Source organism: Tupaia chinensis, unplaced genomic scaffold (genome assembly GCF_000334495.1).
Source record: "Tupaia chinensis unplaced genomic scaffold, TupChi_1.0 Scaffold000283_1, whole genome shotgun sequence".
In the NCBI taxonomy this organism is placed as follows: domain Eukaryota; kingdom Metazoa; phylum Chordata; class Mammalia; order Scandentia; family Tupaiidae; genus Tupaia; species Tupaia belangeri.
In genome coordinates this window covers 165818-190735 of record NW_006159766.1, presented here as the reverse complement: position 1 = coordinate 190735, position 24918 = coordinate 165818, and the positions used below count along the sequence as shown (strand labels likewise).

General features: G+C 38.8%; 1 protein-coding gene across 9 annotated transcripts in view; it reads left to right on the top strand.

Moving 5' to 3' along the window:
* Positions 1 to 24918, top strand: part of FBXW7 (F-box and WD repeat domain containing 7) — a 242278-nt gene that overhangs the window by 200786 nt on the left and 16574 nt on the right. For 7 of the 9 annotated variants that reach the window (XM_027772562.1, XM_006150311.3, XM_027772563.1 and 4 more), the window contains 3 exons: positions 8163 to 8245; positions 11622 to 11763; positions 24157 to 24291. In XM_027772562.1, the coding sequence (XP_027628363.1) occupies positions 8163 to 8245; positions 11622 to 11763; positions 24157 to 24291 (360 nt within the window). Of the gene's footprint in view, positions 1 to 5392; positions 5748 to 8162; positions 8246 to 11621; positions 11764 to 24156; positions 24292 to 24918 lie in introns of those variants that run through there. The other 2 variants (XM_006150313.3, XM_027772564.1) reach the window with 2 other exon arrangements.

Below are 24918 nucleotides of genomic sequence, written 5' to 3'. Positions count from 1 at the left end.
TTAATGAGATTCTTTTCTGGGTCATATTGTAGTCTTATTTTTCTTGAAGTGAACCTTATTTTTTATATTTCCCATGATACTTTTCTTACTTTCCTGAAGGTATTTACTGTAAGAAATTTACAATAAAATTTGAAGAGAAAACTTTTGGATATGACTGGTACTTTATTTTGGATTTGAAACATGAGATGTAAAGATTAATTGCTTTCTAGATAAATCAGGGTAGGCTCCAGGGTGACTTGCTAATTTTGTTGTCAAATTTTTGCACTGGCCTTGGCTGTCTATAAAGAAGTAATGTAAAGAATGTCGACATGGTATTAAGTCTCTGACAGCTTTATCACGATATAAATTTTAGAAGAACAAATAAGCAGAATTCCCATCTTGCATGTTTTCTTGGGAGGCTTTGGTGAAGAGAACTCTTAACTTGCATCATTGTGTGCAACTCCTGCATCTATGTATGTATATTCATATATTTGTAGACATACATTTGGGCATGCATATGTTTGAGATCACTAATTCGACCCATTCTGAAGGAGTTAGTAAACCTTTATTGTTTGAATGAATGTTATAATTGATTTGTGTCAAATCAGTGGGGTCTGAGTTTGTAAGAAGAATTTTAAATCACTTAATCTTCAAGAAAAAGAAAATTGTGAAAGTATTACTTCTACAGCTATACTAATCTTAAAAATTTTTAAAAATGAGCTATGATATTTTGATGTACAGTTTGATTTACTGAGGTTAGGATTTTGTTAGTTATAATAAAAATAACCTCCTCCAAATAAGTTTATTTTAAGCAAAGTTAAGTCACATATTAGAAAATTCAGTGTTTACAGAGTTTGCATTAGTATTACAATATTTATTTACATGGATGGTAATTTCAAACCAAATCTGGATTACCTGTTTGATTTGATGTAATCTTAAAAATTTTTAGAGATAATTTAATTGTAAGTTTTAAGAGTCAAATGTGTGTGCATATTATCCCATTCTCTCTCTTAATTGAGTATAAATTTAATGGAGGAGGAAAAAGTCTTAATTGTATATTGCCCTGTCCCTGACACGTAGTAGCTGCTAAATAAATGCTTAGTATCAATCATACTGCCGCTTACTTACATTAGGGAAAATGTAGTTTCTGGACATACATGCTAATTTCATTAATGATACTTGTGATGGGATAGGTTTATTAAATTGCTAATTTTAATTATGAACTTTTTTTTTTTTTGGTTTTAATTTGCCAGAGGGCAGGTGCACTCTGGCAGCAGAGAAAGGGAAAGTAAGAAAGCATGCTCTTTGGGGAACAACCACACTATAATCCCTCTGCTCCATTTTTCCCTCCTTTTGGGATTCTGGACATGCTTGCACACATACCCAACATGTTTATCAAGCAGCCAGGTCCAGGACTTCAACCACATAGTCCACCATGTGAGATCCATCTCATCCTCTGGTCGTGGGCTGGCTCTAATTATGAACCTTTAATGACAGTGGGCTAGGAAAGTTTCAAAAAGTTTGTTTTAGATTCAACATGCTTGGCATTCTTTTCTTTGATGTTGAAATTTTGAACTGTCTCTAATCTAAATTCTGTGCTCAGGGCAAGACAGCTTACTGTGGTAGGTAGTTTCCTATCCCTTTCCAGAATAAAGAATGGTATCATAATAATTATAAAATCACTGACATAAGAATAGAAACACATTCTCCTGTCATTATTTAGTGGAAATGTTTTTCTAAATGTTAACAGAGTAATAGAACCAATAGATTCACAGCATCTTTGACTAATTATAATACAATAGGTAAACTTCTTAGTATTAGGTATAAAGTATATGCTTTAGGAAAAATAAGTTGTAGTTGCTATTGTTTGCGCTTGTATGACCAGTTCAAAAATATTAATGATTCATTATGTAACATTTCCCCAGACTTCTTGGAAATTAATAATGTGAAGATGTGGATTTTCAAGGAGTAGATGATAGAGAAGAAAGATGTATAAAAATAATGACAATAAGCTATAATAAATGAGTTAATAGAGCTGGGTATAAAATGGAAATAGTGAACCCTGAGAATCGAGTAGGGGAAAAGTACTCTTGGTTATTCCCTCCTTTGTTTTGACACAATGTGGAAAGATATTTCTCTGAAGATTCATAGTTTACTGAAGATGTTTATATTCTTCTCATTCTTTATGTGTGGGTCCTATTTGTTTCTGTTCATCACCACAACTTGCCCCTACAAATTTAGTCATACTCAGCCATTTGTTCAGAAAGCCATTCTTTTCTGCTAGCTCACAGGTTAATCATTCTGTCGTCACCACCATTCACCAGAGGCCTGCATTCAAGGGCAGTACACTGGCATATCTTTGTGTTGTTGTTTCCTCAGTTTCCTACTGTCTGTCATTCATTCTTTTACATTCCTGGCCCAATGGAGTTGTGTTGGAATGACCACTGGGTCAGAATTAGCAGATGGACTACATTTTAGTACCTCATTGTTAGTCATCCTCCTTGCTGATGAATTTTCAATAATGCTTACAGGTTGTCAGCACAAGAAATAATTATATATAGAATGGGGAAAATGATTGATTTGCCAAAATTGCGTGAAATTTATTGTAATGAATACACACACACACACACACACACACACACACACATTGAGATACACACCTAAATATGTGTGTGTATACATATACACACACACAATGCATACATTGAGATATTTTAAAACTAAATCTTTTCTTATCTTTAATAGTTGACAGCTAACCTTTTCATTATAGAATGATAGAAGGTTTAAAATGTTTCCGTCTACCACGGGGTAGAGAGACTACACAGAGAATGTTTTTATACCATACTACTTCTGAATAAAGTTTAAAACATCTGTCTTTTAGCCAAGACTGCCAGAAACAGGAATGCGAGAATGATTTCATTTGCATTGTTCATATATAATAATGACAGTAATATAATAGATCATAATCTTTAGTGATAGTACTTCAGAGAATGTTGAAAATTATTTTTATTCTATTAATTTAAATGGAGATGAGCTTTGTTGACAGGCCTTGCATGGCAAGTTCACAGTTCAGATTAATATTATAAACAAGATATTAGGGAGACTTGTTTAACTATTTAGGAAAATAAGGTCTTCATAAAGGATAAAGACATAAGGAAAATCATCCCAAGGTGGGAAGTATGGTAGGTGGAGGATGGGTGATGGCAGAAGACTTCTCAGTGTGTACAAGGGGGCTGCAAAAGCTGTAGGAAAGGGGTTAAAATAGGGGTTTATTTTGGTACAAAAAATTTTGATACCGTTGTATAGTTTTTTCATAATACTCATTTCCCATAAACTTTCAGAAGACCCCCCCCCATACTTTCTTTGCATACTTCTTTGTATACCATTTTGATTTTTGAACCATGTAACTATTTTACATATGGAATAGGTTTTCCTGTAACTTCATAACCATAAGTGGGAGCCATTTAACCATAAGAGCATCCCTTTGAATATATAAAATCAAGAGACAACGTCTACTTTAAACGTCCTAGGTTTTAAGATACTACCCCAACTCTGTCGTTAAAGTTAGTTTCTATTCTGAACTGAGAAGACTTCATTTGGAAAGGTTAGTTCGACTAGAGGTAGCACCTGGCGTCAGTTGCAGAATACACTGTTGGGTCACTAGTATTCCACTTGTGTTGTGACAGACTAGTTACCACTGACAGCTTGTAGAGGACATTTTAGGTGCTCATTTTATAATTATTTTCTTCAGATAGCCCACAACAGGGAGGCAAATCACCTTTCTTAGAAAAAAAAAAAAACTTTCTTAAATTATGAGTGCTGTAAATCCATTCCAACAATTGGATATTTTTTCCGACTAAGAATAGGAGATTTCAGTTTTAAAAGAATTTCCCTTTGAAGAGAGCTAATTGATTATTTTGAATACAAACCTTCTGCTGGGTGTACGTACATTATTGCTTCTGAGGATAAGAATTAGAATCTAAGAGCCAGGTAGGAAAATTTTTAAAGATATTAGACAGTAAAATATAATTTCCAGGAGAAGCCTCAAGACGTCTTCATAAAATTTTACATTATCTTATTTTCATTTATGTTTCAAAGTAAAAGAAATTGCATTGACTTAATGTCTTATTTATAAGGGTAAACAGTTTTATTTTTTAAATGATAGACTATTTTATGCAGTATTTAGAATCATTTTAGTAAAGAAAATCATTTGCTACCATGCAGAGAATATTAAAATGTAGTTAATAAATCCAAATAGTATTTTTCTTTCTCTCAGTAAAAACTTTCTAAGTACTTTAAATAACTATAGGGATACAGTGTACTCGTAATCGGGAACTTTAATGGGAAGGGTAGGAGTTAATTAACTGGACCTTTAATAATAAGCCTTTCTAGACAGCATCTCACAATAACCTCTAAAGGTAGTTGTATAGCAAGTTACAGAATGGAATCTAGATTTGTGTAGTAGTCATTCTAAGAAAGATGTTGCCTTTGGGCAAATTTTGGCACCTTTATTATTATGTAAAATACCTTTTTAATGATAAGCAATCCACATTGTCAGAATTATTTTGGAGACAGCCACCCAGTGCCTTCTGCTTCCTTAGGATGAAATGAACAAATAAGGGCCAGACCTGCAGTGATTGAGCATAGCCCTGAGTCTCTTTGGGGAAGATAGAACTGTATGTTAGGTAGGGCTAGTTTGTTCATCTTAAAAGGGTATTTTCACATGATTTTCAAGGATTGATGAGCTGTGTAGTAATTTTCTTGAAAACTGTGTTTCAGAAGAATGAAATGGAAAAGCATGGGGAATATTTTCATTGAACCTTAATATAAGAAATATGCAGGTTGAAATGTAACTTCTTATGCTTCAAACTGGTTTACTGGCAGCTCTCGGCCACTCCTCCCGACCCCCAAGACTGTTTAATCTCTCCCTTTGGCATTGCCCATTTTGGACCCTCCACGCTGCTGGAAAAATCTGACCAGTTTGTGCTAGGACCACAGTAGTATGGCAGTTGCTGAAAACAGCCTGCTTTGCCTCCGTAGGGTGTGTGTGTGTTGCGGGGGGAGTTTGTATAAAAATATATTCCCTTTTCAAAACGTTTCTGAAAGGACTTCTTTGCGGCAGTGGTGCTTGTCATTTGAAACTCCTCCAAAATGCAGGTTTTGTAAAATGCAAAAAAAAAAAAAAAAATCCCTGAAAGTTTGCGAGGGTTGAGAAGGGGCTGTGGTGTGGGGGCGGTCTCCCGAGCGCCCACAGCCCCCTCTGCTCGGCGCGTCGTGTGCTTGCGGGTTCCCTGGAGCGGATCACCATATAATTGATGTGCAGTCTGCATTGCTGAGTCCTGGACTGCACCATTCTGTGTGCAAGGGAAGATGTAATCTGATCCCTCTGCTGCCGAGGGAGGAATCTGTTCAGTCAAGGCTTTGACAGGGCAGAGTCTCCTCCAATAATCTTCTCGGTTCCCTCTCATTATTCCCTCGAGTTCTCCCCAGTCAGGCTGCATGTATGTATGTGTGTCCCGAGAAGCGGTTTGATACTGAGCTGCATTTGCTTCTGCTGTGGAGTTTTGCTGCCGGTTCTGCTCCCTGATCTTCCCTTTCTGACGTGCCCGAGCATGTCCACATTAGAATCTGTGACATACCTACCTGAAAAAGGTTTATATTGTCAGAGACCGCCAAGCAGCCGGACACACGGGGGCACAGAAGCACTGAAGGGGAAAAATACAGAAAATATGGGTTTCTACGGCACATTAAAAATGATTTTTTACAAAGTAAGTAAGCTGTTTTCTTCCTGTGCTGGGTGGCTGTGCGTGTGTGTGTGTGAGCCTGAGAAGGAAAATCTGTCTCATCAGAGATGGCTGCAGTATCCTCTAATTTGGGTGGGTGGCTGGGATTCGGTTTTATATCATGAATGTTAGCAAATAATGGAAAAACAGCGTGAGCCGGAGAAAAAGCTGCACACGGGGAATGAAATGTATATTTCAGCCTGAGAATTTTGCACTGAAAATGTATTCCGACTTCAGAAATGTGGCTCCATGAAATGCTGAGCTGGAAATACTCTCCCTAGTTGGCTTGCAGGGAACCCTCTGCCCTCAGTATTCCCATACCTTCGCTATATTGTCTGTCTGTTATTAGTTGACTCTTTGAAAGTGTAGAATTGTAGATATTTGGGGTTTTTATTTAAGGAGAAAATATTTACTTCCTATACCTTTGGAAAAAAAAATTGCAGAATTAATTTTTGCTTCTAAAGTCAGTATTTTCAGTAAATAGTACAGTATCTGAAAGATTCCTCTAGACGTACAGAAAGTGCTCTATTTTCTAAAATATTTTTAAAAATAAAATCATTTTTCAGTGGTTTTCTTGTACATTTGGGGCATTTTTATTCATTGAAGGATTTCTAAGATGAAAATAAAAGTTTGCTTTTAGTGGCAAATGGCATTTGCACCACTGTATTTACAAGCTATCCTGGGAAGTTCTGCAAGCCAGTATTACAAACTTAATTAGAACCGATATCAAAGTTTCTCATAATAATTATGAAAATAAGAAGCAGTGGGAGTTTTCCAAAGACTAGATTTGAAGGTAGTCTGTACTGACTGACCTTCCTGATGAATTCGCTTGCGTGTATGTGTACGTGTCTATAATTATACACATGCAACCACGTGGCTACCTATATATTACGGCTTTTATATTTGTGTGTTTGCTGTTTAATAAACTTATGTGGAGAAAATAATGGTTTTGAGAGTAGTGACTTTAAAACAATGTAATGAGTACAGAAACTTCGGGAGGGAAAAAATCCAACCCATTCCATTCGTTTCCAGTGGGTATTTCATGAACTGTGGTGCAAACTGTGGATGGGCTTGCTCTGTCCTCACCTCTGGCCCCTGCTAGCATGAGACCACCCCATATTCTGGAAGACTTTCTTCATGATGATAAAAAGGTAGTCTTTTATCATCCAGTATAGTTCAAAAAGATTTGTAGCGTCTCCCTGGCTCGCTTTAGTCTTGATATTGTACCATGCTGTATTAGAATGTTCCCATGTGAGGCAGTAGGAAGGAAAATGAAGCTGCTACCATGCCAGAGTTTTCTCCTTGTTATAAAAATGAGGGTAGCTATCTATCATTTTCGCTTTTTCCCCTTCCTGTAACTAACTGACAGTAATACAGTCACTAATTAGTGGATGCAAATCTGAAAAGGGTTGTTGAAATGGAAACAGTTCAATTTTGTCGGATCTTATTTTCTAGTTTTGAAATATATGTAAAGTCATATAACCTCAGTGAACGGATAGTGAAATGCAAAAATAAATATTTCGATGCTGATGTTGACAAAATGCAGTTCTAGACATAGTTACCGTATATAACATGGCGTAATGAAACCCTTCTAAAATGTAGATGTTGAATACACCTTATAAAGAGGCATAACTCATTTCTTTTGAAATCGTTTTGTTGTTATTGCTTTTCAAGTTAGAATGTTTTGACCCAAGTGATATGTTACCAACAGAGCTAGTTTGGATGTCTGTTAATTGATGGCTTTCCCCCATAGCCTTTATGGCAGCATCTCCAGCTTTCTCTAGCATGTAGATTTACCTCTTTTTAAAAACTACCCTTGTCCATGTTTATTGTTTTATGTTGTATTATCACCATTTAAGATAATTTTATTATGTTGTCTTTACCCCTTATAATGAGATGGTATTTAAGATTAAGCTAGTTACTTCCGACTTAATTCTGATTTCGAAGTTTTGAGATCTTTGAAATTTTGTGTATTTTATCTTTCTTAAAATAAGTTTTCAAAGAAGAATATTAATGAGGAAAGCTTATAAAATATAGCTCTCTTCTATGTGGATAATGTAATACCCCCCCCCATACTGGTTATTAAACTGGAAAACATAGAAGGTATATTACTCTCAAAGAATGTGAATGATGACTATCGGTTTTTAAATTACTATCCCCTGCTCTTCTGGACAAAGTATTAGGGGGGAAAATTTGCCTTTCCAGTTTGGTAAGAGTAAAACAACGTAGAACAAATAGATGAAACTCTGAGACATTTTTTTTTTCTCTGTTAACTGCCCAATTACCATTGCAGGCATATAAACATTTAATTAAGAGTTTTTCATGTTAATGATGCTAATTTAAGACTTCATGGTTAAACAGGTGATTTTGTTTTAAAACATATCTTGTTTTACCTTATAGATGAAAAGAAAGTTGGACCATGGGTCTGAGGTCCGCTCTTTTTCTTTGGGAAAGAAACCATGCAAAGTCTCAGAATATACAAGGTAACATTAAATATAATAATCAACTCTCTCATGATTCTCATGTTTTTCTAAAAAGATGACTCTGAAATCATTTCTTTCAGTTTATTCTTGTAGACGAATATGGTCCTAGTACTGTGGAGTATTTAACCTATTTTGAGATTACTGCAAATTGGAAAAGATATCATTTTAAATAAGGAAAAGGACTACCACTACAGTTTGTATTGTTACTGATAAATTGAAATGAGACACAAGCAGAAGTCGTCTTACAAAACAGAATCTTAAAATCACATTTTTAAAAGGAAATCTAAAAAGTAAACCCTAAAATATAAGTATGAGCAAATGCATCCTGTTACTATAACAACAGCTGCTCTAAGTGGAAATTTATATGTGCAGAATAGAAGATACACTTACTAGCAGTGAAATAAACCTCGTAATTACTAACTCAGTCTTACTGCATGAAGTTAGTGTGTTAGAAATCTCTCCCATTGGCTTAGTAGGTCTTATGTTTTTTTAAAATATACATTTCTAAACCTATTGAATAGTTTCCATAACAACTAAACACAATTGTAGTCTTGTTTCCTGCTGCAGTCCATCATTTTTGGATTTTGCATCAATGTACAACTTTTCCCACTCTCACGGTAATTAGGCTAACTTAAGCACAATATCTGTTACCCAGCCAATTAAAAATGGCTTTGGATATCACTTGGAATGCAGTATTTTAAAAGTTAAATGACAAAAGTAATTGAAGAGCTTCTTTTTAAAATATAATTTTCACTTCAAATAGTGACGAAAGTTAGCAACAGAAATAAGAATTTCGTGATTATGACATTTCTTTTGTTCTCTCAAAATATTTTAAGTTAGAGCTACTTTTATCTTATAGATGTAATAAAATGAACATTACTCAGACATACGGTTATTTTGATTGAACATTGTTGCAGATTGCATCTCTCATTTTCCAGGATGCTAACTTCAGTCAGCTGCAGAAAATGTTCTTTCAAATACTCTTTTATAAAATTTAGAAAAAAATAACAACTAGAATAGTCTTAAATACAAAAAGGGGAGAGATGAGACATAATAGGGAAAATCACCAGCTATCTGTTTTATTCGGGAACTGTTCTGTGTGATTTTTCTCATGCGAACTATCCCCCTCACTTTGAATCTTTGCCTTTTGACAATTTTACTGTTTTGGCACTTCCACCAGAGGGTGTGGAGGGATAGAGAGACCAGTGAAACTATTCACTTCATTTTACATTTTCCTTCTAGCCTTGGTAAAGTATTTCTTGGATGAGAAAGTTGATTTCTTTTGTAATGTATAGATTCCAGTCAATCATATTATTTTGGTATTCTGTTAATATGACTGATATTCAGATAAAGATAGGAAATTGTTCCTTTGCATTTAAGGCAGCCTATGAGTGCTGAATTTTTATTACAGAGAACATTTTAATAGAATTTATATGTATGTGCTCACTTTTTTGATTGAGAAAGCAACTGAAAAGGCAAAAGTTTTCTTTTTAGCCCTTTAGCATAGTCTTTCTAAAGCAAAATGAATCCAGACAATATATTTATTTCCATATCTTTTTGTAGACTTGTCAGTTACTTAGGATATATAGTTGATGTTTTATATTTTTGAAAGCTTTGTTAATAAGATGAAACTGAATTTTTCATCTTGTTTTTTAAAAAAAGAAAATGTAAATTACATGCATTTTCTAGTTTATTTTGGAGAAGAAGAAAACTTTTTTTTGAATTTCAAAGAAAAAAGATATATTTAATTGTATGTTAAAAGATTGTCTTAGATATATAATATAAAAAGATTTGAAGGGGTAGATATGATTTTTCCATAAACTCTGGTGATTGAGATAATATTTTTAAACAAAATAATGACGCTGGATAGAAAAAAAATACTGTTTCATTAGTGATTTATTAGAGCTTGATACTGAAATATTATGGTACAATTTGTATGTGTCCTTTGGATTTAAAACCCTTGTATTAGCAAAGCTCAATGAATTGAGGATTATTTTACAAATGCAGTTTTGTTAAACAAATCTTCCCGCTCCTATTTGGAAAATGTTAATTTCTTCAGGGAGAGAGAGAGATCCTTAGTAAACAGGGTCCTTCCGTCTGGATCTACTCCAGCCTCATCCACCCTGGAGCATAGGCATGCATATGCGCCTGACATGAACAGGGAAGCCCGAGGACACGAGCCTGGAACCTTCTCATCTGGGTGCAGTTGTGTTACTGCCACGTCACTGACTGGCCCCTTCCGGCTCCTTTCTTGACTGCCTCTAGATGCTCAGTATTTACCTTGAGGTTAAATAATTAAATTTGATACAGAAATTAGAAAGTAAAGTTTAATGTTAATAACATAGTCATAACTGTATTCTTTTTGTTGTTGATTAGTCATGTCTAGTAGAGTCAAACAATTTTAGAGATAGGTCATCCCTCATCTTACTAGAGGCAGAATTTAATTTCAGGGTTTTGTTTGTTTTTTGTTTTTGTTATAGGGCATGTGCACTCGAAGGAGAGAGAGAGAGTGGGGGAAAGTGAGAAATCACTCCCAAGGGAGGATGGCCATGCTGCAGTCCCTTCTTTTCCACTCTTCTCTCAGGATTTTGGGCACATAGGCACCTGAGTCAGGCATCTTTTTTAAACTGCTAGGTCTGGGACTCGAACCCATTGTCAGCCATGTGGGACCCGATTATCTTAACTTCCATGCCACCTGCTGGCTCTGTTTGTTGTTTTAAAATGTCTCAAAATTTTAATCATTGGATAAAAATGTTTAGATGTTCTCATATTTAAAATCGTACATATGTTTAATACATTGTCAATATTTACTTGCTTTGAATAAACACATTTCTAATCGAGGGTGATTCCTGTCAAATATCTGGATTCCTAAGCTATAAATAATAATAAATTATTGGCAAGCATTGGATAAATATTATAAACCATTTTGAAGGCATCTGGGACAGACAAAGACTCAATTTCTATACCTAAGTTTTTAAAAGCATAATAATGTCTCACATTCCCTTTTATAAACAAAATGTAAACTTTTATTTAATTGCATCACTGAAGACCAGTCAGAGGTCAGGTCAGACCTGTATTTTCTGAGGGAATATTGTAACATTATTTGCATGTATCAACAATTTGCAGTTTTACCATAGAGATTCTGTCATTTAGTTGCAATTAACATTGCTGGGATAATAACAGGTGGTTATGTAGGAGGGAGGAAACTTACTCTAAGAATAGCAAAGTAAGCATTTCGTTCTCCTCTCTGGGAAGAAGCAAATAAAAGTAATAATCCATTAATGTTTGAAATAGGTCAGATCATCATTCTTCTTACTCAGAGCCCATTATTTCCAATAAATATCCATATTTGCTTCCATTCTTTGATTGTTTGTAGTACCACGGGACTTGTACCATGTTCAGCAACACCAACAACTTTCGGGGACCTGAGAGCAGCCAATGGCCAAGGGCAGCAGCGACGCCGGATTACATCCGTCCAGCCACCCACAGGCCTCCAGGAGTGGCTGAAGATGTTTCAGGTGACATTGCTAACCCCGTACTTGAAAAAATAAGGGATTATTCAGTAATAAAAAAGAATGAAGTACTGTTAACATGCTGAACCATGGGAGAACCTTGAAAACATGATAACTGAGAGACTCCAAACAGGAAAAGTCATTTACTGATTGTGTTCATACAAAATGTTCAGAGAAAGGTGACACTATAGAGGCAAAGTAGATTAGTGGTTGCCAGGTGATGGGAGGAGGGAAGCCTAACTACTAATAGGTGCAGCTTTTCTTTTTGGAGTGATGGAAGTGTTCTACAATTAGATAGTACTGCACAGCAAAGTAGGTGTGCACTTGAAAATGGTAAATTTTAGGAACCAGCAGATGGCATAATATTTACATCGCTGGACTTCCACATGTCCGACTGCAGTTTGAGTCCCAGTTTGAGCCTTGAAACTCACACTAGGCATGTTGTGCATGTGTGCCCAAAATCCTGAGAGGAGAATGGAGGAGAAGGGATTGTGGCGTGGCCATCCTCCCTGGGGGTTGATTTCTCGCTTTCTGTCTCTCTGTCTCTCTCTGTCTTTCTGGTGAGCACACATGCCCTATAGCAAAAAATCTCTCTCTCAAAAAAAAAGGTGAATTTTAGATGGCAGACATACATCAATTACAAAATGCTATTAGAAAATAAATGAGCTCATTTTAATCTTGAAGTATAAAGAGAAAGTCCAGTACTTACTTGTCTAAGTGAGCATTTGTGATTTTGATTGCTCTTTAAATAATAAGATGTTTCTTCTTTTTCTCCTTTACGTCTGGGTTGCTGAATATATTCTTGTTTTTTCAACTTCATTGCTTATAAGTTAGGCATTTAAGAGTAATGCAAGAACTCCACTAATTAGTCACTATAGGTAACTTACTCATGACTCCCGTCCCCGGTAGACCTGTCTCAGTCCTGTGCTTGAACATGGCTTAGCATGCTCAAATCATGATAACTATGTTTTACTAGTATTTAAATTCTTAGATAATTTTCTGGGTTGATTTATTGCAACCAAACCTTGAATATCATAGATTTTATAACCTAGGAGGCTGACAGTGAATTGATTTACCTCCTTCTCTTGTATGCTAATGCATATACATCAAGTGTTTAGCAAAATGGTTGCACTGGACTGAGCATTTGTTTAATTATTCTTTGTAAATAACTAATACAGGTTGATTGTCCCTTACCCAAAATTCTGGGACTAAGAATGTTTCAGATTATGGATTGTTTTGGATTTTGGAATATTTGCATATACATAATGAGGTATCTTGGGGATAGGACCCAAACCTAAACGTAAAATTCATTTGTATTTTGTATACACCTTATCTGCATAGCCTGAAGGTAGTTTTATACAATATTTTTGTGTCACAGTACTTGGACCGTGACCCAGCACATGAGGTCAAGTGTAGAATTTTCCACTGGTGGTATTATGTCAGTACTTAAAAGTTTTGGATTTTGGATTTTCAGATTAGGGATACTCAACCTATGATATAAAATATGGAGTGTGGAGATATCTGATCTTAGCCACCACATGAGTTTATAATAAATGTAGTTCACTACTAGCTGCTTGAATAGTTAGGTATTTAATGACTGCATAAGGGAATAATGGTTGAAAACGAAGATACTTTATCTATAAATCCATGTCTGTAAATTCTAATATTTTAAGTACCTAGGCAAAAATGAAATAAATATCTCGGTTTTTTTCTTCTGTCATAGAGCATCTCACTTGAAGCAGTGTTACTTTTAAATGGATTTTAAAAGTTGTTTTCTGCCCTTCAGGTGACTTCAGAAAAACTGGGATAATCTTTTTTTTCGGTTGGTAACGAAAGGCTAGAGCCCTGGCTCCCAGCAGGGATTGGCTTTTTCCCTGGCTGAGGCAGAAATGTCTTAGGATACGTTGGCTGTTCCAGCTGAGGGGTGGGGAGTTGAACGGCGCTGGCCTCTCGCAGGTCGAGGCAGTGAGAGGGACAGCTCCCGTTAGCAGAGGCCTACCCACACAAAGTGCCGGGAGTGCTAAGCGGAAGAACCCGGCTTAGAGGAATGAAGTTAGATTTTATTGTTATGAAAATGTTAGACACCCCTACAGTTACAAATAATTTTTTAACGTTGTCATAGTGACTTGTTAAGTTTTCCTCAGGGTTATTCCCACCATTTCTTTCCCCCTAGGTTTACCCCAGCCTTACATGTTGACTATTTTAATTTTTTTGTTACACATGTTCTCCGAAGTCTAATTTTTTTTTAAGTTTACTCTTTTTTCTTGATGGAGAAAGATAAACAGGGACCCCCTTGACAGGATCTTACCACCACGATCCCCCCTGCTTTCCAACCAGCCAGGATCATGAGCCCGGTGTCACGGTTCGGGGCTCCCAGCTCTGGTCTTCCACATGGTTCCAACACCACCAGGCATTGCTCTCCTGCCTGTACCAGGGCCGCCCCACCATGGATTCTGAATTTTCAATTTTGTCCCATCCTTTTAAAAGAAAGGTATTCATCATTCCGAAGAAAGAAAGGAAAATACAACTCGGCCATTTAGATAGTCTTAAAAATATACCTTAAGATTTGTATGTCTGATTGAGCCAAGGAGATGGGCGTGTGGGTGTGTCCCACTTGCACACGCGGCACACACAGTGAGGGCAGGACAGCATTCAGGAGTAGTGCAGAGCTGGTCCTGCCGTGTGGGTGTGTGTCCCACTTGCATACGCAGTGAGAGGACAGCGCTCAGGAGTAGTGCAGAGCTGGTCCTGCCATGCGGGTGTGTGTCACACTTGCACACGCGGCACACAGTGAGAGGACAGCGTTCAGGAGTAGTGTAGAGCTGGTCCTGCCATCCGTTTAGGACACACAGCAGCAGGATTGAAATGCCATGCCAGCAAATCTTCTCATCATTGTCGAGAGACTCCAAGAATACTTGTTTTAAAGGTTTATTTCTTATCAGAAGATAGTTCATATAAGATTTACTTTTCATGTAATAGGGCTCATTCTTTTTTAATTTTATGAATACCAAAATGGCCTTTTCCAGCCATTTAGAATATTTCCCAATTTTAGAGGAGCTCTTTCTGATATTGATCTATAGTAGCGGAAATTTGTGCTTTACTTTATGGTAACGGTATTTTAGAGAGTTCATTGTGCAGTATTTGTTAAGCTAGCTCATGTTTTCCTCTTTTTGAAAAAACTCATCTATTCCCATCAGAGCATATGTTGGTGCATGTGAGCAACAGAGAGAGTCTGGGAAGGAGCACCCTGCTCAGGGCCTGGTCACCTACCATCCCTGGTCGAGTCCTGCAGCCTTGCAGAGTGTGAGCTCTCGCGCACGTGCCTGGTGTTCCACCCCACTGGGCTGGGAGTTCACACCATGGTCACGCGTGGGACCTGGCTTACTCTGATCGGCATGTTGACGCTGAGCCATTGCACTGGCCCAGGGCGATACCTTTATTTATTAATGTAGAGACTTTTGGTCTAGAGTTGTGTGCTTGCCAGAGAGAGACCGACAGAAAGCGAGAACTCACCTCCCGTGGGGAAGGCTGGGCGGCAGTCCCCTCTCCTCCATTCTCCCCTTGAGATTTCGGGCATCCACCCATGTGTGCCTGGTGTGAGTTTCAAGCCGCTGGATCTGGGACTCAGCTGTGGTTGACCATGTGGGCAGTCTAGTGCCTTAGCCACAACGCATGCCACTGCTAGCCCCACTGACGCTTTTCTTAATAAAATATCCAGATGTTGCCTCATACTGTATTTCAGCACATTTGAGGTACTCTAGGTGATTAAATGCACCCCAGTTTTAGACTCTGTTTTTTTTTTTTTTCCTATTGGTAGAGGCCAGAGGTGCTCATGAGAGTGAGAGGTCCATCACCCCCACTGTGGGGCACGGTCACTCCACACTCCTTACTCCTCCGCTGCTCCGTCCTGTCAGGATTTTAGTCAGATCACACACACAAAACACACCTTGTGTGTTTCTCAGGCTGCTGGGCTGGGATTCAAACTGTGGTCGGCCACGTGGGATCCAACTCCCAGTGCATTGTACTCTGGGGTCGGCCCTCAGGAATGTTCACTGTAACAAAGTCACACCCCCCACCTACACGCATGCTTGTGTTTTTTAGAATCAGTGAGATTCAGTCAACTAAAGAATGGTCAACTAGCTTTTGGTTCTGTGAAGAAATTTGCTTATTGGGAACCAGCAGTTAGCGTAATGGCTATGTCGCTGGACTCCCACGTAGTCGACCGCGGTTCGCGTCCCCAGACCCGGTGGCTTAAAACTCACGCTGGGCGCGTGTGCGTGTGTGCCCAAGATCCCGAGAGGAGAATGGAAGAGAAGGGATTGCGGCGTGACCATCCCCCCTGGGGGGTGACTTCTCACTTTCTGTCTCTATGTTTCTGTCTGGCGAGTGCACGCGCCCTATAGCGAAAACCTCTCAAAAAAAAAAAAAGAAAGAAAGAAAAGAAATATGCTTATTTTTTTCATATAAGAAGTAGGTACAGGGAAGAAAGGCTTGTTCTTAGTAGGAGTAACATGTGGAATTATCCCTGCAGGTATAGTACTATAATTTTTTTTTTCCAGATACATTTTCTGTAGCAAAGAAATCTATAGCAACAAAATGTCAACGAGACAGGTAGATCGGGACCTTAATCTTTTGAGTGCCGTGTCTGTCTGTGACACACCCAGGGCCTCATTGTTGTACACTGCCCTTTTATTTAAGGGCTGGTGCCAAAGTAACCAGAAATGAATCACTTGCCTAAAGGCTGATTATGCTTTAATGCCTAACTTGAAGAGAGAGATAATTTCATGGTAAAGTGGAGGAGTCTGAGCTGACCTACGTGGTGTAATTGAGGGGTAATTAAACTGGCATGATCTCTACAGGTAGGCTGTGGGGGGCTTTTAGTGACGACCTCGCTGTTGCGTAACAAGCAGAGTGGGAGCGTCCGTCCCCGCACTGCTCCGCTATGGCTCCTCGGGCAGGGATACAGCCTTGTTTTGGTCTGGCTCCATCTCTTCTGACAGAGGACTCTGTGCGCTCAGCTTGTAACTGGGTGAGGACAAGAGACGCACCACTTTGGATAAAGGGAAATGGCAAGAGTGGCACTGTACAATCGAAGTAGAAACTAAAGACAGAAACAGGTCTCACGTTTGCGTTTTCAGTCTCTCTTTTTTTGGGGGTCGCCAGATTGATGCTTTAGATGGTTCATTTTGGGGCGAGGTTCGTCATTCTTTGGGGTTTAATGTCAGCTGGGTATTCATTTGTGCCTATCAGACAAGCCCGGATACTAACGACTGAGCGCTGCTTTGTGTTGAATTCATATGCAGAGGCACCCTGACAGAATAAGAGATACCTCTGACAGAGAAGTAGAAGCTTAGCTCAGATTTTGGGTGTCCTTAACAACTTCAGCCAGTGATTTAATTCACATTATGTAACCACTCTTGTCTTTATTTTCGTACTCTATAAAACAGAAATAACATAAAAATTGACAGAAGGGAACACACATGTAAATGTGCTTAAAACTATACTCAGAAATGTACTGGAGACTCAACAAATGTTTTTTCCCCACTTTGTCAAGACACGGTTTTGGTGGGCCTCCATTTTGTCAGGTCTACACTGGCTTCCTGGTATTGCTCTGGGCCTCAAAGATCAAGTGTGTGGGAGCACTCTGCATCCTATGAACGCCATTTGCTGTACCTTATTTATTTATTTATCTATTTATTTATTTATTTATGTTTTCGTCGTACGGCAAGTGTGCTCACCAGAGAGAGACAGAGAGACACAGAGGGAAAGTGAGAAATCACCCCTTCAGGGGAAATGACCGAGCTGCCATCCCTTTCTCGGCCATTCTTCTTTTGGGCATTTGGGCCCGTGCACACACACACACACACACACACACACACGCCCAGCATGATTTTTAAGACACTGGGTCTGGGACTCGAAATGCAGTCGACCCTGTGGGAGTCCAGTGCTTTAAGCACTGTGCCACCTGCTGGCCCACATATATGTTCTTTTCCTCGAAGCTTATTTGCAGTAAATGTATGTTGAAAAGATCTGTTCTACTCAAAATATTAAAAAGCGGTAAAATATAAAATACTTCTGTTTTGACATTAAAAATGGACTGAAAACTATTCTATCAAAGGATTAAATCCCATTTCATGGTTATACCTAGAAATTGTACATGTTGTCAGACTTACTTTGTTTAAATCGCATTTGCTAGTCAACAGAAGATTAAAACCCATACAGTAGTGCCAAAAGAATATGATTGTCTTATTACCTTGAGATTCTCTTTGGAACAGTACAGTCAAGAGGCTTCGTTATATGTGGAAGCATTGAAGAAGGTCATGTATTTAGCCGGAGAAAACTAAAGGAAATGTTGGTCATCTTTAGTATTTCAAAGGCCTTTCTAAATTTTTTTTAAAAAGTATTTGCCACAGCGTATATGCTCACCGGAGAGAGACATGGAGGGAACGAAAGAGAGAAATCACTCCCCAGCGGGGATGGCCGCTCTGCAGTCCCTTCTCCTCCATTCTCTTCTTGGGATTTTGGGCATGTACACATACTCACCCAGCATGAGTTTTAGCCGCTGGGTTGGAACTGTACAGTTGGCCATGTAGGATCTAGTGCTTTAACCTCCATGCCCCCAACTGGCCCTCAAAGACCAGAAACACATCTGTTCTTAATTTCTGCAGAAAGTAAAATCTCAATCGCATTCTTTACACTAGATTTTGATGTTAGGTTGAATTTAACAATTAGAAATGGCCCTTAGTTGAGGCTGGCAGGTAGTGTGGTGGGTGAGGTGCTGGGCTCCCACATGACTGACTGTGGTGCTTGCTTTCTCACTTTCCCTCTCTGTTTCTCTGGTGAATGCATGTGCCCTATAGCAAATTTTAATATAATAATACTAATAAGTAAATTTAAAGAAATAATTCTTAAAAAAAAAAAAAAAAAAAAAAAAAAAAAAAAGGAAAGAAATGGCCCATAGTAGGATGGGAGATAGTAAGGACTTCAGTCCCAGAAATGCTCACATTTGATGACTATCTGCTGGAGAGCTAGAGAAGCGAGCTCTTCACCAGTGGAACCTGGCATGGTGCTGCCCAGGCCAGGAGGCACTGCATCCAAACAGGACACCAAGGGCTACCCGACCCATGGGTCCCAACTGCTTTGTCAGCCACCTGCATCCACACGGCATGAGTTGGTTGTTTAAAAATTAAAATGTCCTGGGACCAGCCGTTGGCATAATGGCTATGTCGCTGGACTCCCCCGTGGGCGGGGCCCGTGGCTTAAACTCACGCCGGGCGCGTGTGCGTGTATGCCCAAGATCCCGAGAGGAGAATGGAGGAGAAGGGGTTGCAGTGTGGCCATTCCCCCTGGGGGGTGATTTCTCGCTTTCTGTCTTTCTGTCCCTGTCTTTCTGGTGAGCACACGCGTCCCATAGCAAAAACCTCTCCCTCCCAAAATAATAATAATAATAATAATAATAATAATAAAAATAAAGTGTCCTGAACTCCATCTTGACCACTGGAGTAGACTCTGATGGTGGCATGTAAGACTGAGATTCTTGAGCTTCTTGACCGGCCTTGGGTAATATGTGGTCTGGACCAAGCCCCTCATCACTTAGGTGTAGTTGCTGAGACTCACACCGGTGAAGCGACTTGCACACATTTCCATGGGGAGTTTCCTGGCTCCTGATTGCAGGCTTCTGACTGCTGTTCTTGATCCTGCTTCTCTCTGCTACCAGGAGCTCTATACCTGGAATAAATACCACGTCCACGGGGAATTTTCAAATGTGCATTTGAAATTTTGCACACAACCTAAAATTTGCTTTTCTTGATCCTTTCTGAACCTGAAATATTTTTTCTATCCCCTTAAATGTGTCCCCACCTTGTTTTGCTATGAAAAACCAAAGGAAACACTTTTTTTTTGTTGTTTTTTTTTGCTTTCTAGGACAACTACTTTCAAACAGAAGTAAAATATTGGGTCGTCAGAAAAGTCATAACACATTTTTGCATAGAAAAACATAGAAAAAATGCGGCATGACTTTTCCAGAGATCCGATAATTATAAGACTTATTCGACATTTTCCTTTTGCAAATAAACTAAGGTCTGAAGAGGGTAAATTATAACCTAACTGGTGATTGTCTCCTCTCCAAGTTGGGTTGGGTTTCCTGATCTTCAATTCACTGTTCTTTCCACTGTTCCTCTTTCAAGGTTGTTATTTTTGTGTGAATGTAGTCCTGACTGCACAGTTTTCAAGTTCATACACACTTCCCTTGCTGCTAACTCAGATATGTATAGAAAACTTGAACCCACTCTCGTAACCAGACTAAGCAAGTCCTAGTGATACCACGAAGAATAGAAACACGCCCGGGTGAGGTTTCAAATAGCACTGGTATAGAGAGTTATTTTTGACTCTTCGGGGATTTGTTTATTCAACAAATATTTATTGAGCACCTTTTATGTGCTAAGCCCTACTTTGGATATGAGATACAATGGTGAAAACAGAAAACAAACAAACAAACAAACAAATCCTACTTTCCACAGAAGGGGCTGGAGTGGGGGGCTTGGAACTAGTCTGCACTATTCAGAAGGTGGCCCGGGAGGATCCCATGGAAGGAGGAAGGAAGTGAGTCGTGTGGGTTTCCAGACACCCGGACATAGAAAGAGGGTATGTGACAGAGTGCACGGGAGGGAGGGTAATAGGGGATTAGTAATAGAACTTTGTAGGCCAACCTCAGGACTTGGGTTTGACTTTGAGTTAAGTGAGAAGCCTCAGAAAGGTCTTAGGCAGAAAAGTGACGCTCCGCAGTGTCCCTGAAGAGAGCGAGGCAGGCTAGGCAGGCAGGCGGGAGGCCGGCCAGGGGGCTGTCAAAGTGGTCTAGACACAGGATCCTGGTCGGTTAGACCCGTGCAGTGATGGTCAGGTGCTGGGTGCATTTTGACTTTGAGGTTGGGGAGTTTATTTGGATCAGAGCCATCCATTAGTAAGAGAGGGAGGGGCAGGGGCAAGGATAACTTGAGTTTTGGGCCTGAGCTACTAGTAGAATAGAGTTAGGTTTCTGTTACTTACCTAATGACAGATGTTGAGTAAGCAGTTTTTATATGCAAGTCTGAAGTCCAGGGAAGCCATCCAGGCCAGAGAGCACAGAGCTGTCTGTGTGGCCCAGACCTTTGTTGGAATCACCTAAGAGACGTGATTTTCCACCATTAGACTCTCGAGTATGTGTGGTCAGTGCAAACATTTCATTTACTGCCAATTTTTGTCAGTGATACTGCTTTTCAGTGAAACACCAGAAAATAACATCTACTGAATGCATATGTAATTTACATGAAGACATAATTTTGACTCTTGTTGAATATTCTTTGTAACAAATCCAAAATATTGTTTAGAACACTGTTTAGAGTCTCAGAAACATTTTGCTATAAAGGCATGAGTTTGTTTTTTTTAACATCGTTTTTTTTTTTTTTTTTTTTTTTTTTTTTTTTTTGAGAGCTTTTTTCTATAGGGTGCATGTGCTCACCAGAAGACAGACAGACAGAGAGATAGAAAGCGAGAAATAACCCCCCAGGGGGGACGGCCACGCTGCAATCCCTTCTCCTCTGGGGATCTTGGGCACGCACGCACACGCACCAGCATGAGTTTAAGCCACTGTGTCCAGGACTCAAACCACGGTCGACTATATGGGAGTTCAGTGACATAGCCACTACTCTAACTGCTGGTCCCTAGGCATGAGTTTTGTCACAGATTTTTGTCCTAAATATATAGAATTTCTGACATAGTTTTAGACATTTACCTAAGATCTGAATTAGTTATCTTTTTTTATGGCTGCTTTTTTTTTCATGCTATGCCCTGTCCTCTAGAAACTTCAATAAACACATAGAAGGATTTTTCACTCTGTTTTGACTATAGAAATTTACACAGGCTATGTATATGTAAATTTACATGGGATAGGGTATCTACATTTTATATAAAATTGAACTGTAAACCACTTCAAAAAATATATATATAGCCTTTTTTGTTTGCTTGTTTTGTTTTGTTATAGGGCTCAGTACTCTTAAGAGAGGGAAAGAGAGAAATCACCCCCCAGGAGCATGGCCACACCACAGTCCCTTCTCCCCTATTCTCCTCTCAGGATTTTGGGCACGCGTACACACATACCCGGCGTAGTTTCCAAGCCTCCAGGGCTGTGCACTCAGTCATGTGGGATCCAACTGCTTGAACCACCACAGTACCAGGCTGTCCCCCCAAATACTTTTAACGCAGACATATGTGCAGAGGAGATTAAGAAGCTTATACTTACATGATTCTACTATTAAATGCCTCAATTAATGTTGCATTTTATCGAGTCACCATAGTTACCCACCACCCAAGTGGGCATGTCCTTGTGCAAGTGTCCATGAACCCTTCATGATCTAGGGCAGAAGGACAGCGTGTTAGAAAACCCACCTCAGGCCCATGATGGATATAAATCAATACGTTCGCGATTTTATACTGCCGTTAATCGGGGGCCAAGGAGGAGTGGAGACGGATCAGTGTGTTAGAAAACCCACCTCAGGCCCATGATGGGTATACATCAATACGTTTACGATTTTATGCTGCCGTTACTCGGGGGTCAGCGAGGAGTGGAGACGGATCAGTGTGTTAGTTTTGTCAAAGAGGTAAGTTTTGAACCAGTGTTTTAAGTTAGATGAAGGAAACCAAACAAACTTCAAATTAAGTGGCTTTTAATTGATCCGGTGTGTGTATACACATGTATGTAAATATTTTAAGTTTCTGTGTATAGATCCTCACCCTAACCAGACAGGTGCAAGATGAATCTCAAGGACAATGATGTTGGGAGGTGTGTGTGTGTGTAGAAGTAAAAGAAAAGATAGGACTTACTGGAGCCCGTGTTTCCTTAGACTCAGTGATAGAATGTACTATCAAATAGTTAAATGCTATAGGGAATTTAATCTATACCTTAGGGTAGGAAAGAGATAAAATTCATTATTGACGTTAAAGGGGTTCTTTTTAAAAGGTTTTTCAAAGTATTCCGAACCACCATGCTACCAGACTTCCTGTATCCATAATCTCTCAGTTTTCAATTACTGTATATTTTACATGTTATAAAATCCAAGATTCTCTGTTTGAACAAGAAATAGAATGTCACCATCCAGATTTTTCTAGCTCCAAAGCTTACCTGTTATTCTCTCTCCACCTGTTCCCAAAATGGAAATAATAATCCACAAAATTACATATATCCGCATAGCTTTATAGACATGCAGTCCCACTCACAAATGTCCTTTCTCTTCAGATTATGAAGTTACATAAGTATTTTGCATGGTCATTGTGAAATTCTAACATTTAAGTATTGCACGTAGCTTTTTAATTTTTCCTTTTAGGAATCATGGCTTTTCTGTGCAGGTGTTTATCAGTACAAAAAAATATTTAAAAACTAACCTAGTGTCACTTGAAGGAACCCTTTTTGTTTTAATATAAATTTGTTTTTATTTTCTCATAGCATAGCACTTTATTTTTTATCTTCTTTTGGTCTTTGTTGATATATGTGTATTTTTTAAAAATTTGATGGAGGGCATATGCACTCATTGGAGAGAGGGAGAGGGAGGGAAGGCACCTACCATGGGGGCTGGCTGCAGTCTCTTCTCCATTCTCCTTTTGGGATTTTGGACATGCATGTACATGTGCCCAACATGTTTTTCAAGCTGCTGTATCCAGGGCTCAAACCACTCATTCGGACATGTGGGAGTTCCACCAACTTAACCACCATGCCACAGGCTGGACTGGTTTTTTGTTGTTGTTGTTTTCTTTTTCCCAAGTTCTGATTTTACTGCGAGTTAACCATTTCTATTGTTTGCTGTGTTCGTATCGCAAATTATTTTTACATAACATATTCAAAGCCCTTTTTATTTGTGGAAGATCCCTTTCAATGTGCAGTAATCCACTTACTGGTTTTTTTCTAAATGATGCTGCTAATCACCTAACTTTCAGATGAGGGCTTTGTTAAAATCATCAATTATTATGGTTCCTACTGGAAAGTGTGTACAGAAAGAAAAAAATATTAAGTCAAAATCCCCTATTTCCTTAGTAACCCAAATTGATGTTTCTGGAATAAAATTTGGTTTCTCAACCAGTATCTCGGTGGTAGATGAACATGTAACTATTATAATAATGTAATTCTAAAATGTTTTTCTGTGAAAATCATGACTTTCAATGCATCTACAAAAGAAAGCCAGTGAAGTACCCTGGTGAGACTAAATGACTGTCACTTCAGTGCCTTCTGGAGAAATGTCACCGGAGCAGCCACTTTTTCTACAGTCTACCTTGTTCAAACATGGTTGTGTGTGGTTGTGGGATTTCCTCTGTGAGTTTACCAGTTGAGACATCTGTTGTAATCATTAAAAATTGCTAATTCCTCTTCGCTAGAGCTGGAGTGGACCAGAGAAATTGCTTGCTTTAGATGAACTCATTGATAGCTGTGAGCCCACCCAAGTAAAACATATGATGCAAGTGATAGAGCCCCAGTTTCAACGAGACTTCATTTCCTTGCTCCCTAAAGAGGTAAGGATTATCAGTTATATTCTTCGTCATGCGCGGTTATGTAACGTAACAGCGACCCCCTTTAAACAGTGTCATGCTAATGATGGTACTCAGTACTGCCAGTTTGACACTCCGAGTTAGTGGCAGGGAAGACTGAGTTGTTAAGCCACCATGACTTCACAGTGTCATTGTCAGATTAAACTATGTTCATGGACCGGGCAACTTCTTTTCACTGCGAGAATAAGTCATCTATATGAGAGGAACTATTGTGCTTCATTAGTTTGATGATTTCTTTACCAAGATTTTCTCCCCAGGTTACTTGAAGCCCACCCTGTAATTACCTTGAGGTTGGCTGGGGGGAGGGTCATTTTAAAATTTGGATTTTATTAAACTCCCATTTTGTTGCTTATCCTGAATCTCTTTGAGACTAGTAGTTTTATGATGCTGTCAGATTGTAGTTCTCCAACTACTTACATTGCGTAGTTATTTACAAATACATAGCATTTCATAGTGACATCCTTTTTCCTTTAATCATCTTCCTCCCCACTCTGTTAGACACACACCTGTGTGCCATGCACGTGCGCCCAGATTTCTCATACTGACTGTATTCCCACAGCATTTTTGGGGGTTTTTCCTTTAATCATCTTC